The sequence below is a fragment of the Pinus tabuliformis genome, chromosome J, assembly GCF_031772625.1.
Source record: "Pinus tabuliformis cultivar Carrire ecotype Pingquan chromosome J, CPIR1, whole genome shotgun sequence".
NCBI lineage: Eukaryota > Viridiplantae > Streptophyta > Pinopsida > Pinales > Pinaceae > Pinus > Pinus tabuliformis.
In genome coordinates, this window is record NC_142295.1 from 1,553,788,429 (window position 1) to 1,553,802,858 (window position 14,430).

The following is a 14,430-nucleotide window of genomic DNA, read 5'->3' on the forward strand; positions in this document are numbered from 1 at the left end:
AGGAGGTTGCTACTTCAAGAGAAGTGGTAGAGGCTACTGTGTACAGGTAGCTTGTGGGTTCACTGATGTACTTAATGAACACACGACCAAATTTGTGCTATGCGGTGAACCAGCTGAGTCAAGCAATGGTTTAGCCTACCAAGATGTTTTGGAAGGCGGAAAAGCATGTATTGAGATACCTCAGAGGCACATCTCAGTATGGATTATGGTACAGACGGACAAAGGGAGTGAAGCTACAGGGCTTCACTGATGCAGATTGGGCAGGGAGTCCATCAGATCGGAAGAGCACATCAGGAAGGATTGTAAACCTTGGGTCAACGACAGTTTCTTGGTACAGCAAGAAACAGAGGTTGGTTGCACTTAGCTCAGCAGAGGCAGAATACATGGCTGCAAGTCAGGCAGCATGTGAGGCCATCTGGATGCGGAAAATCCTAGTTGGTTTGTTTGATCAGAGGATGGATCCAACTATGATCTATTGTGATAATCAGAGTTGTATCAAACTCTCTGAGAATCCAGTATTTCATGATAGGTCCAAGCACATCGACATCCAGTATCATCATCTCAGAGACTGTGTAGCGAGGAGGATCATGTTGCTACAGTATATTTTGACAGAAGAGCAAGATGCTAACATTTTGACAAAGGCATTGTCAAAGTGTAAATTCGAGTTCCATAGAGACAGGATCGGGGTGGCAGATAATCCCTTTCTTGTTGAGAGGGAGTGTTGAAATATGGCAACAAGAATATTCCAATTTAATTTGTCCTTGAATTAAATTGTGAATTAAAATCGAATTTAGTCTTAATAGCTACTTGGAAATAATTAATTAATTAATTTAAAATTAATTAGTTGAAGAAATTCAAGTTAGAAGTCTTTTTGGAGTCATGCAAGACACGATCAACTGATCATCACTAGTCAAATTGAGTTATATTTGAGTTGTAATTAGTTAACTCTAGTTAAATTAATTCCAAACTGTCTGAGGAACTAATAGTGAGTTAACAGTCAGTTGATGCATTAATGCACTCAACTAGTGCTACTCCAGTTAACTGAAGATGCCCTCATCAGAAACTCATGCATGTCTATTCTGAGAAAGACCCAGTTGAGATAAATGTTCAAGGACAGTGTACTATCAGTGGCATGTGTTTTCTCATGGAGAAAACTCATGCATGCAGTCAAGGATTTATCCTTGAGGATTGCATAGTTTTGAGGGATTGGTTTTCCACTTGGTAACAGGGAATCATCCACAAGGAACAACGCAAGGAAATAGGAGCTTGAAGGGCAGAGAGGAAGGCTGGAGAGAAGCCAAGATTGCCTATGAGCATCTGTGAGGATTGTATTGAGAGCTGGCTAGCTGTGAGAGCTAAGGCTTTGTATAATTCCTATGTATTTCCACCATGTATGATAATACAATAGAGTGGGGTTTTTAGCTGAGGCTTTCCCCAAAGTATTTTCATGTGTATTGTGCCATTAATTCTTCTTCTTCTGGTTATATTGTTCAGCTCGATCTTTAAGCTTCCGCAAATTGATAGTAGAAGTAGGTTATAGTATTCTGCTTTGATTTATATTGCATTATCGGGTTAACCTACACAGATTTTCTACATGGTATCAGCGCTGAATTTGTAGAAATTTTCTACATGGTATCAGAGCTAGATTTGTAGGAAATTTCTACAGAATACAGTGAAGATCGGTCAGTCGTGCAGATCACCCCTTGATTCATATTAGTATGCCTGAAACATTAAGTAAAAGCACATGATTACAAAATGGTTAAAATACTTGTTGATGTATGACCCACCTTCCTTCAAGAAGAAATGTTGAATGGGAGAAAGAAATTTGACTGGAGAAAAAGGTGGAGGATCTATGGCATCATGTCATGTGTTGATCAATAAGGCTGCTAGTTGGTTGTCCAAGGAGGAGAAAAATTTCTCCTATGGGTTCCCCACATTTTTGGTGGGTAATAGTACTAAAAGTCCAACACTCCCTATTACCAAGGAAAGTGTTGTTTTCCAAACACAAGTACTCCCTTTGCATCTAGAATATGCACTTTTCTATGGGCTTGTCAAATAATTGACCATTAGCGAACTTGTAGAAACGTGAATCTAGGTCATTGCTTCCTTTTGTACTTTGAACTCTCATCAAATCTTCAATGTGAAAACCTTTTGTACGAGGAACACTGCATCAACAACCTTCTTGCTCTACTTTGAACTCGGGCATCCCTGTCACCATTTGTCTCACATCGGGTAGAGCTTTATATTGAAGGTGAGCAAACCTTCGATGCCATAGTTCGGACTGAAGAGATGTTTCACAAGACATAACACTTAACGGACTTCCTTCGACCTGATATAATGAATCAACTCGAAACCCAAGAGTGAAAGCATCTTTAAAATTCTTTTTCCATACACGTACCTTGCCATTGAGGAAGGCCACCTTGTAGCCTTTGTCTTCCATTGCCTAAATGGACACCAGGTTTTTTTGAGATCAAGTACATATAGGACTTCTTGTAAATGAATTGTATTACCCTGATTCAATTGAAGAGTGACATTCCCTACGCCTTTCACGGGATATTTTGCGTTGTCCCCAAGAACAATTTCCAGGTTGGTCTCCTTCTCTATCAGATTAGAGAGAGCTTCTTTGAAACCAGTGAAGTGCCTTGAGGCACCACTATCAATAAGCCAATTTCCCAGCGAGTCCAGGGGAGCAGTAGTAGAGAGGGCCGCTGGTAGACAATATTCATCTTGCTTATTGTTAACAACTTTAGATTCATACCTAGAGTTCCTTGCCTTCTTGAAGGGTTGTCCTCTACCTTGATTTCTGGCATTTATTTTACCTCTGCCATTGGTCCTGCCATTCCTTTGATTGCCTTGAGAGTGATTTTGGTCACCGTCATGGTGTGAGTCCTTTTTATCAGGGCACTCCCTCGCATAGTGGCCCATTTTGTTGCAATTGTAACATCGACCTTTTCTTCCACCCGTTGGTCTAGCCTTTCCATTGGATTTAGCCCCAGAATTGTTTCTTCTTTTAGCATGAGAAGAAAAGGTAGAGGGATAGCCTTTAAGTGCGGGCATTTCTTGCTCTTCCATCCTTGTCTCTTCTTAAATACATTTAGCCATCAATTCCTCAAATCCTGGGATGACATTATTGTTGAGAAGAGGAGTCCTGAATATATACCATTCAGGTGGCAATCCTCCAAGAGTTGTGATAGTCATTTCCCTGTCAGGAACTACTTCCCCAATAGATAGGAGATCATTCTTGATCTCGGTGATCCTTAAGAAATATGCTTGCATACTCTCATCTTTGCCCTTCTTAATTTCCTTCAGCTTATTTCTAAGGAACGAAAATTGATTTGCATCATTAACTTTAAATTAACTCACCAGTCTATCGTAGATTTCCTTGGAGGTTGTCAGCTCGGAAACATAGGCCACCAGGTGCTTGTCGATAGAGTCCCGGATGATCTTCCTTGCTTTGACTTCTCCCTTGGACCACTTGCTTTTGGCAGCAGCGGATGCATTTGATGGAGGTGCAACAATATTGCCTCTCACATGGTCCAACACTTCCTGATCTTCTAAAGTCAGATCGAGAGACATCTTCCATCCGTGATAGTCAGACTTCTCACAGAGCTTATCTTTAGCGGGGAAGAGTGTTGAGGACCCCATGAAGTTTTTAGGATAGCCTTGCCAACCTTCTCTTCGGTGATTGCTCTTGCTCTTGCTTGGGCTTTGTCTTCACCTCAGCTCCGATACCATGTTAAATTATGGTATGTTCTATGCTTAGAGCAGTTTACTTCTTTTCTTCTTATTAGCCACAAATTAGCAATCACATATACATTAAGTGCAGATAGAACGTTAAATGATCAATAGAAAACAAGCCAAGACGAGACAAAAGATGTGGCGGCTAGCCAGGGACAAACCCCAATGCGGGGAAACCCTTTGATCAAATCTTCTTTTACCTTCAATAGTTCAGCGGAGAGAAATAGTACAAAATCAGAATTATGTAATTTTATATCAGCAGTAGCAAACCCTAGATCAACAAAGTCAAACTTGGTCAAACGAGTTGAAATTGACCTCCAATATGCTTGGTCAATTTCCAGTCAATTAGCCCTCGAACAGCCTGAAGAAACAACCCTTGAATAGCCCCAAAAGCACAGTCAAACTGCTGTTGACTGAAGTCAACCTGCTGCCCAAAACTAGGGCAGTCAACGTTGGTCAAACCTATGGACGGATTGCCTCAATTTTTGTGCCAAAATCTGTGGCTTGCCAAGGAGAGGCAGCCACACCAAAACCGCACCCTTGATGAGTCAACACTTGGTTGACGCAGGTCAAAGAGACCTTCAGCAGCGTCTGCATCCTCCTTTAGTGTCCTCCTTGCCCTAATGTGTCCTCTTTCTTCCCATGTGTGAGCTGCTCCTTGTATAACCCAAGAGAGAGAGAAGAATGAGTGAGATGAGATGATGAGAAAATGAATCAACCTCTCTTGTATTTATATGATTCATTGGGCATGTGTGCCACAAATTTAATTGCTGGCCGACCTTGACAATTTGTCAAGTAAATACAAATAAATTCATATCTCCATAAATACTTGTCGGAATCCGATGATCTTTAGATCAATCCTACACCTCTCGACAAGACGAATCTAGGCAAAATATCAGCTGCCATGAATGAGATGACCCACATGGAGTTTGGCCCTAGTTGCTAATTTTAACATCAATGTGAAAACCTTTTGTATGAGGAACACTGCATCAACAACCTAACGACCTCCTTTGTCCTTCATCATTCATGTTATCTTTGTTGGTGAAAATTTTCTCACACCAAATCATGAATTGTTTGAGACTTCTTGTAGTAATGAACTCATCTATCTATAGAACCAAGACAAGTGTCTATGAAAAAAAATGAAGTTTGCACTAGACCCAGAACAACCCAACATGAGTACACTTCCAATTATACTGAAATCCAAAATTGGTGGTGCATGCATCATCACATACCGGGAAACTCCCTCTCCTTGTTAGAATGCTCAACACTTGGAGTAAGATTCTCATCAAGGTTAGCTACCTTGTGCTAAGAGAATCCATTTTATAACAACTTTATCTTGGTATTCTTCCCTACTCCCATTAACTACAATCAAGGAATCAATCATTGATTCCACAACCTATTTTGTAACTATCTCCTCGACGAGGCCTAATAAACCCTCCTCCATTGTGGCATCCTGCCATATCTGCTCAACTAGTTATTTGAGTAGCTTGTAAAGTTCACCTTCTCAGACTCTGGCAAAAAGTTGATGAAATCCATGGTTGTTGTCTCTGATGGTTACTTGCTAACCATCGAACTCAACCAGACATTATAAATCTGTGATGCAAGAAACTAAGAACAAGCCTTTCATTAAATTATTAACACACAAGACAAAATCTAACTTGAACATCATTGGAAGGCTTCTAGAAAGATATGGAGGCCAATCTCTTGATTGGATACGTGGCATCATCACCCAACTCCCTAAGCATTCCTTCCTCTTGCTCTTGAAACCAACTAAATATATTTCTATCATAAGTCATATGTCTTGAAGTTAACTATCCGCACACCATCCAACCCCTAAAATGATGTACATGAATAGACTAGACACCATAGCAAAGTGTGTTTCTAGCTTGGTAGTCAAATCATCTACTCTGGAAGCATTTGCACTTCCTATAAACTCCTATTGTTGTTGCTGTTGATTACCTTTTCCTTTCTTCATATTAGGACATTGAAAAGCATAGTGATTGTGTTTGTTACACCTAAAGCACTTGATATGAGTCAAGTCTTTCTTCCCCTCACATGAGGAATGCATTTCTTCCTCCTTGCCATTCTAACTTCTCTTGAGTCCTTTCCTACCACCTATCCTTCCCTTATTAGCAAGGGCTAGGTCCAATTCATCATCCTTATCCTTGGAACTAGTTGAGGCTTGCTCTAGTCTCATCTCCTCTCTAGTGAAAGCATACCACAACTTCACAAAGTTAGGTAGCTTCTCTTGACCAAAAATCACATAGACAAAGTTGTGCCTAGAGGAATTGAAGCCATTTAGAGCAATCCAAACTAGTTCATCATCTTTGACTTTGTCACCAACTACATCAACTTGGTCTCTTAGATTTGCTAGCTTTATCGGATAGCTAGTGTAATATTGTAAGGAAATTTTTGCCCTAGTCTAAGTTGCACGAAACGGGGAAACGGAAACGAGTTTCCGAAACGGGAAGCGATACAAAACGCGACCTCCCCAAATTTTGGAAACGGGGAAACGCGAATATATATAATATATATATATATATATATATATTAAAAATATTTAAAAATTATTAATATATATATATATATATATATATATATATATATATATATATATATGTGCAATCATAAAGCATTAATGATACATTTACATTATATGATTATAATTTATTACATTTAAACATTAAGATTAAATTTACATCACATTTACTCATGAGTCATGAATGATCACATAATGAAAATAAAAATATAGGAAAATCCAAAATCAGCCTTTATTTATATTAGTATATGAGGTTGCAAGTACAATAAAGACTATAAGGCTGCGAGAACTGTAGAGACAAGTCACAAAAGACTAATCCTCATCATAACAATCCTCATCAAAAATAGAAGCAGCACAATGCTCAACAGTGGATGGTGGTGCTGAAGAAGATGATGCACCAATTCCACTTCCAGATTCGGCCTCAATATTCAGGGCAGCAAGAGAGAGATCCAAATCAGGATTTTCTACATCCACATCCCATTCTTTAGAAGGACCACTGTTGTATTCTGGACCCCTACGAGATGCAAGGCGAAGGTTGGAGTGCACATAAACAAGATCCTCTGCTTTCTGTGAGCCCAACCTATTGCGCTTCACAAAATGAATAAAACCATAAGTGCTCCAATTCCTTTCTGCTGATGAAGAGCTTGCCACTTGTGAAAGAATACGAATGGCAAGGTTTTGCAAATGTACACCATTTGCTCCATGACAAATCCACCACCTAACTGGATTCATGGTGCTTCTCTCCTCCAAAGCTGATATATCTGGCTTACCCAAATTAATTTTCTGTGGCTGAGACTACCCCGAAATGCCAGAAAAGAGAAGAGAAATATGGCTGTAGCTGAGCCAAATCTGCTGCTACTGAAATCTCCTGCTGAAATCTCTTTCTCTTGCTGCTGAAATCTCTTTCTCCTGCTGCTGAAATCTACTTTGCTCACTGCTCAAAACACCCTAGCTGAAACAACTGCCAGTCTCCAAGAGAAACGACTTGCTGAATAGTGTGATGAGAGAATGAGACAAACTGCTCTTTTATAACTTTAGAATAGGTTTCTAGAATTTTCCGGAAACCTAAAAAAAATTTAAAAACCAATTAAAAAAAAAAAATTAAAAAACAACACATTAAATTAGGGAAACGTGGCTCGTACGGCCTGGAAACGCGTTTCCGGCCGTACTGCCACGTTTCCGTTTCGGGAAACGTGCCAGTACGGCTGGAAACGCGTTTCCAGGCCATATGGTATGCGTTTCCTGGTTTCGTTTCCGTTTCAGGGGGGAAACGACCCCTACCCCCACGTTTCCTGCAACTTAGGCCCTAGTTTTTCCTTCAGCAACTAGGGTTTCAAAAATATTTTTTGGGCAAACAATTCAATTCAACACAAACAATGGAATTCTCAATAAACAGTACTGACTTTCAATATGAAATAATCCCAACAGTATAATCCAATAGTTCCATCAACCAGTGCAATAGATGTAGTCCAAACAGACCCTAATAAATTCAACAATACAATAGAGGTCTGATTTTATATGCAGACTGATAAAACAATACACAAAATTCAAATACCCTAGTTGCCTCAGATCTGCACTTCTTCTTTCTACCTTTGACCACTGCAGCAATCTCAGGTCTGTTGCAAATAAGAACCGTCACACTTCCTCAGAAACCTTTCTATTCGGTTATAGGACTTGCACTCTATTCCCAGACTTCGGATCAGTGGAGTTGGCTTCAGAATGCCTTTTGTATGTAATACGAGGGTAGCAGATGATAATTTTATCCCTAAAAAATGCCCGGTCTGCTAACGATTTCAAAAGGTTTCACTCTGTCTCAAAATAAATTTGGAGTACTAGCTTTAAGTGCCTCGGACCCTGCCTCAGATATGGACTTTCAGTACTTTAGACTCCAAGAGGGATCGACTACTATTGGAGGGTTTCGACATACTAAGAAAAGTCTGGACTTGTAAGGATTCGACCTCAGGAAATGTCAATGTCCAGCACTATAATTTGTCCACAGGAAGTCTGTCTTGCTCAGGAGTTCTTTTCTCTTCTCAAGCTCAGAGATTGTGTCCTGCTTCAGACGAGTCTCCATAGAGATTTGGCTACCAGTACTATGATCTGTCCAGAAATTAGCTTCTGAGGAATTCGTCCAACCTTACTGGATTGCCTTGAGATACCTTCTTGTTCTTGGATGATGAATTTCCCTGTGCTAGAACAAATAGAAGAAAAGAAAAGTAAAACTAACTTGGGTGGAATCTTTCACCACTGAAATTTTCAAATTAGTAGAAAAGAAGGGGTCTTAAAACCTCAGAGCTCCAGCTCAAGAAATTAGATGATTTGATCCACAATTGATGATGCCTCATTTGATCTCAACCCTCTTCTATTTATAGATTTTCCATGGGCTCCAAAATGTGAGGGGTTGTGTGTGCAACCCCTAATTTAGCCCCAACCGACCCAATTTTTGCCCAATGTTGCCCCAACATAGGAAAAATTGGGTTTTTACCCCTTTAACAAGACTATAGCCTACAGGGTCGGATAGGCTATTTCGTCCTCCATTAGCCATCAATTTGGAGAGGACATTATAGCTAGCTACTATATTTGTCTTGCACGTGCAAGATGTGGTGAGGTTGTTCCTCAAGGGCCTCTTCTTGGATACATTCACATTTTGGTACAGGGTTCCCAAGGCATCACACATTTCCTTTGCAGTGCTGTTGTTAGCTATGTGAGGGATCAGATGATACTTCATCGAATCTAGCAGGACTTGCTTTGGGTTCATTGCATTCTTGTTGTACTTTGTCAGATATTTGGGATCTGTAGGAGGTTGAAACTCCTTCTCCACAAGGTACCAAATGTTCACTGCTTCTAGGAAGTTTTGTGGCTTGCACCTCCATGACACAAAGTTAGAGGTTCCCTCTAACAAGTGACTCTTGCATACTGAAAATGGCCATTAATGCAACTCCTCTGAACAAGCTTCAATCTCAACTCAGTAGATAACTAGGGTTTCAGACCCCACAACCCTTCTTAGGTTCACATGCCATTCACTGGCATGGATCCACTTCAGCTACTGAAACCTTGTCATATTTCCCACTTAACATTTTGATAGAACTCTTTCCTTCAAGGCTGATTTCTCCAGACAGAAAGCTCTTGAAAGTTTTAGATACTCTACTTCGACGCCATGTTAAAATTCTTCAGAATATGGTAACTATCCTAATCTGATTTCTAACCTACCAACTTAGGAAAACAGAAAACTGAAATTTCTATCAAAACTGCAATCTGATTTTTACTAGGCATTGGAACACATAACATTGAAGAAAGTAGCATCATGTACATAGATTTGAATGCCAAATCACATCACTCTTTATTACTCTTGCAAACAAGAAATCCTCTAAAAGCTTCAAACTCTACCTTTCACCTGCTGCATCATACTCTATAAAATCGAATGAATAATACCTATATCCCTGCCTTCTCCTTTACAGACTAGGAGGTGCAATGATGTGGACACAAGCATCACAACACCTTAACTAAAATAAATCTAAACCCTAGATCTATTGCTGACTTTGGGATTAGCACCCTCAACCTACATGAAAGAACTATCCCTAGGAAGGTGTGCCCACTAGAGGAGAGTGCAAGTAAGAATGGATGCATCTACCTCTTCTAGGGATCCGTGTGCCATCTATTCTTGGAAACTTTCCACATGCAAAGCTCCCTAACTATGCATGCAACTACTAAAACAAATTCAGAAATCCAACTGAACTGCTAAATTTAAGAAAGATATAAACTGGAACTGAACTGAGGATGTGCCTTTTATTCTCTCCTTCATAAATGCCCTTGCACCCTCAATATTGCTGTACAGAATTGCCGAAGGAGGGGTACTGTTGCTGCTGCCTTTAATACTGGTGTACAGATCATTGTATGTAATCTCTGCTGGAGTCCCCGCCACTGTAACTTATTTGCATGCCCCCAGATATTCTGTGTTTTCTGCTGCCATTAATGGTACTCACCTGGACATTTGCTAAGGTACTAAAATTCCAACAATTCTCCCACCATAGCAAAGCTTCTTTGCACATTTGTAGCTTTGCAAAAGGAACTTTGTTGTCATTTGAAGCTGTTGTACTTTATAAAGGAATCTAACTACCTCAGCCAATCATCAAGTTGCAAGGTGTCCATCTAGCCAATGTAGTCTCCAACTTGGTTTTCACTTTGATAGAGGAACCAGAATTTGTCCACAAACTTTCTTCTCCATTGCTAACTTAATTTCTCACTTGAGTTGCTCTTACAGCTCTGCCGCTAGGTGGTAGCCTGCATTGCTATGACAGAGGTTGTCAAATTCTGTAGCAAACTGACAATATTCATTCATTGATTATCCATCAACCTGACCATTGTATTGAAGGGAGCAACTTTGGCTTCAATTGCTGCGTTGCACCTGTGCTTGTCCTCCATTCCCTTTTTTGTCCAAGAGCAACCCTTTACAACTATGTGCGAAACAATGCTTTGATACCTTTTTGATCAAAACTTGTGTGCCAAATAGAATTAGCACATTCACAGCAACAACTTTAAATATATTTATCTTACACACAGTCAACTAGTTATGGCAAGACAATATAATGAAGCTTATCTGACAGAAACATAAAGGAATTCAGATTAATCATTATAGTATACATAATGAACATGAATATTTGAAGAAATCAACTCTGATTTTCCATTAACAGAATAAATCTGTACAACAATGATATGAACAACATGAATCCAGTGCCAACTTACAAGTATCTAGCAACCAACTATGACTAACACCCATGAATTGAATGAACTCACTTACAATAAAAAAATCAGGGTATAAATAATACAACTCAAGCCAATATGAAACGATTTGCATCTCTATCTTTATATTAATGCACATGAGTCAGGAAGATGAAGAAACAGTGATAAAGAAGACAATGATCCATTATAACTATTGGGATGCCGTTGTAATGGTTTGTTGACTTGTCCTTCCATGTTAATGCACCTTCAATGAACTAAGTTGTGCACATATGTAACTACAAGCACACACCTGATCACAGTGATGGAACTTCACAACAAGATATAAGTGCATCCATAGCACAACTGAGCTTGCCATTTTGTTGCATGCTAATGTTGCCATTGCAATGTGCGCACCCCATTGTATGTGGCTGAACTTCTCTCTGTTGCAACATCTCCAATCAAGGACTTAGTCAATCTATGAGTCTTTTATGGATCACCCCTTGGCTTACATACATGAGAAAGGCCAACAAGTACGAGTACGAGTTAGCACCAAACTCTCAACCGTCAGCATCTGAACAAAAACAAACTAATCTAGATACTACCTGATAACTTTAAACAGTGACAATCCTCCTAGATTAAGTTTAGCAGCATCTCCACTAAAGGTATCTATGCATCTTGTTTTCCAAAGAATGGAAAGAGTTGTCAGTTTGACTGTATTCCAAATTTCTGCCATGCTACCTAATCATCCAATTGTCTCCAGGAATTGCATCTTTGATCTTTCCATATCAATGACTCCATAAAAGGATCTGGAAACCCTGCAGCAATCTAATTCCATAAAGCCTGGGGTACTATCCAACTCCAAAAGGCACACTTCATGGTTTCCTCTCTTGGAAAAACACATACATCCAATTAGTCAACCTCAATTTTTTCGATGTGGCTTTTGTTGTCAGCTCTAGTTAATTATCATCCATCCAAGCAAATAAATACCATTCGGTTTTCCATACAACCTAGCATCTTCTGACCCATCTATCTCCTTGTGTCTTCTGTCCCCATCTTCTATGAAGCCTGTCTGATATGCTTAGGTCAGGCCTAATTCTTCATAAAAAAATGTGTGTAGTAATCGAAAAATTACTTATTAAGCTCCTATATTCCATCTCCATTTCCATGTTTGGTCTGCAACCTCTAGCTGTAGCTTAAATAGTTCTGACTCAGGTCATTTTGCACAGCTCCAAGAAAGTATTTTCATCTGCTGCTGTGAGAAATGAGGTTGAATAGTTACTCTCCTATCTTTTCCAGGCTTGATCCTTTTTGTCTCAAATATCTGTCCACTCATGAAATCCTTTCTTGGAAGCAACCTTTTACATACACAGCTAGCACAGCTAGCACTATTTCCTAGTCAACCTCTTCATGTATGAAATGTCAAAATGGACCTGGAAGCTAAATTCCACCCATTTCTAGTCCCCTGGCATTTCCAGTTTAATTCTTTAGAAGTAACTTGCCAAGAGTTCCAGACTCTATTCACTCCACCCTCCAGCCCATAAGCAAAGGTAAAATATTCCTCATGCTTCACAGCCTTAGCAAGACTTTGTTCATGAAGAGTGAAATATGTCATAAGCGGGCTTTGAACCCAGATGGGGAGGATAACATTTCTCTTCTCTAACCACCCAAGTTAGACCCAATTGCTCTATATATATGTAGATATCATTTGCAGTTTATATGACCTGTAGATATTAATTTGGTTTTATGATAAGTTGGAATTGGAATAACAATTCATAAACCACCAATGTGTATATTCACACATTCAGGTCGTTAATCATCATTTACTGTCCAATATATTGGTGTGTTATCTTATCAAATGGCAGTTAGTCTTGAGTTTTGCAATGGAGAGTAACCGTTTATCTAAGCTTTGTTCACAATTTGGTTTCATTTAATCAAGCATATACACATGTATGGTGAATGCTTTTGCAAGGATCCATGGGTTCATAATTCTTGCTTGAAATATTGCATTTGCATTGCCATTATTTTATAAATGTTAAATTGGTTTGCTGATCCATCTTTTGGTCATGATGAATTGGATCAACTAACATAATCAATGGAATGTAATCTCAGATAACAGAAATTGCTCTCAGTGAAGAATCGTTTGAAGCAAACATTCGTGATTATACCAAACTTATAGATGCATATGCAAGGAAGGGCAATTTGGAAGATGCTGAAAGGATACTCAGGATCATGGAGGAGAGGGGGTTTATATGTGATGAAATTACATTTACAGTACTAATCCAAATGTACAGCAAGGCAGGCAATCTTGATCGAGCTCGACACATATTTGACAAGATGAAGCTATCAGTTCTTAAGCTGGACCAGAAAGCATATGGCTCAATGGTTATGGCTTATGTGAGAGCAGGATTGCCTGAAGCAGGAGTGTCTTTGATAAGAGAGATGGAATCCAATAATATTACTGCAGGCAAAGAAGTGTACAAGGCATTGCTGAAGTCTTTTGCTCACCAGGGTAATGCTGATGGTGCCCAAAGGGTATTCAACTGTATGCAGTTTGCTGGCATTGTGCCGAATCTCAACTCCTGTACTATACTGTTGGAGGCTTATGCTCGTGCAGGTGACCCAGACCAGGCTAGAGCTGTTTTTGAAAATATAATAAAAGCTGGCCTGAACCCAGATGATAAATGTATATCTGTCATGATCTATGCATATGAAATAAAAAATTTACTTGGCAAGGCATTAATCTTGCTATTGAACCTTGAAAAGGATGGCTTCAAACCAGGAGCTGAAACATCATCCGTTTTAATTGATTGGCTTGGTAAGTTAGGGTTGGTTGAGGAGGCAGAACAGCTTTTTGATGAGATAGCTAAAACAGAAGTTCCCTCAAAAGTTCTTGTAAGCCTCTGGGAAATGTATGCTAGGGTAGGTATGCAAGAAAAAGCAACATATATGTTGGGCCTTTTGCAAAAGAATTCTCAAGCCTTGAATGTGAATGGTTTTGAAAGGTTGATAAGTGCCCTTTTAGCAGGTGGTTTCGTAGATGAAGCAAAGAAAATGCATGACCAAATGCAAATTCAAGGGTTGACTCCATCAAAACCTATTGCAGTCGCGTTAACACCTTGCTCAAGGCATCTCACATGGCAACCTTGTGACAATGGAACATAAAAATCAAGAAACTTATTTTGGTACTGTTGTGTCCAAAGCTAAATTCAGTGTTCTTGTTGTGAGTTTGTCCCAACTGCACCAACAATCTTTCTTATTGAGATCTTTTGTGGTTGGTCACTGTTTGATATGGATGTGGAAGGAATAGGACGCCAAGACAAAACAAAACATATATTCTGTGCCTACGGTGATTAATTATTATTCTAGTTCTTGCATCTAGGTTGGTTATAAATTCTGCAATCGACAATGCATTCATATGTTTTGTGTTGAAAATA

General features: G+C 39.4%; 1 protein-coding gene across 1 annotated transcript in view; it reads left to right on the top strand.

Moving 5' to 3' along the window:
• The window catches only part of LOC149233418 (Tetratricopeptide repeat (TPR)-like superfamily protein), a 76,510-nt gene extending 62,140 nt beyond the window's left edge, over nucleotides 1–14,370 (top strand). The window contains exon 2 of the mRNA XM_089379749.1: nucleotides 13,106–14,370. Within this exon, the coding sequence (XP_089235875.1) occupies nucleotides 13,106–14,158 (1,053 nt within the window). The 3' untranslated portion in view covers nucleotides 14,159–14,370. The remainder of the gene's footprint in view (nucleotides 1–13,105) is intronic.
• Nucleotides 14,371–14,430: the final 60 nt, after the last annotated feature.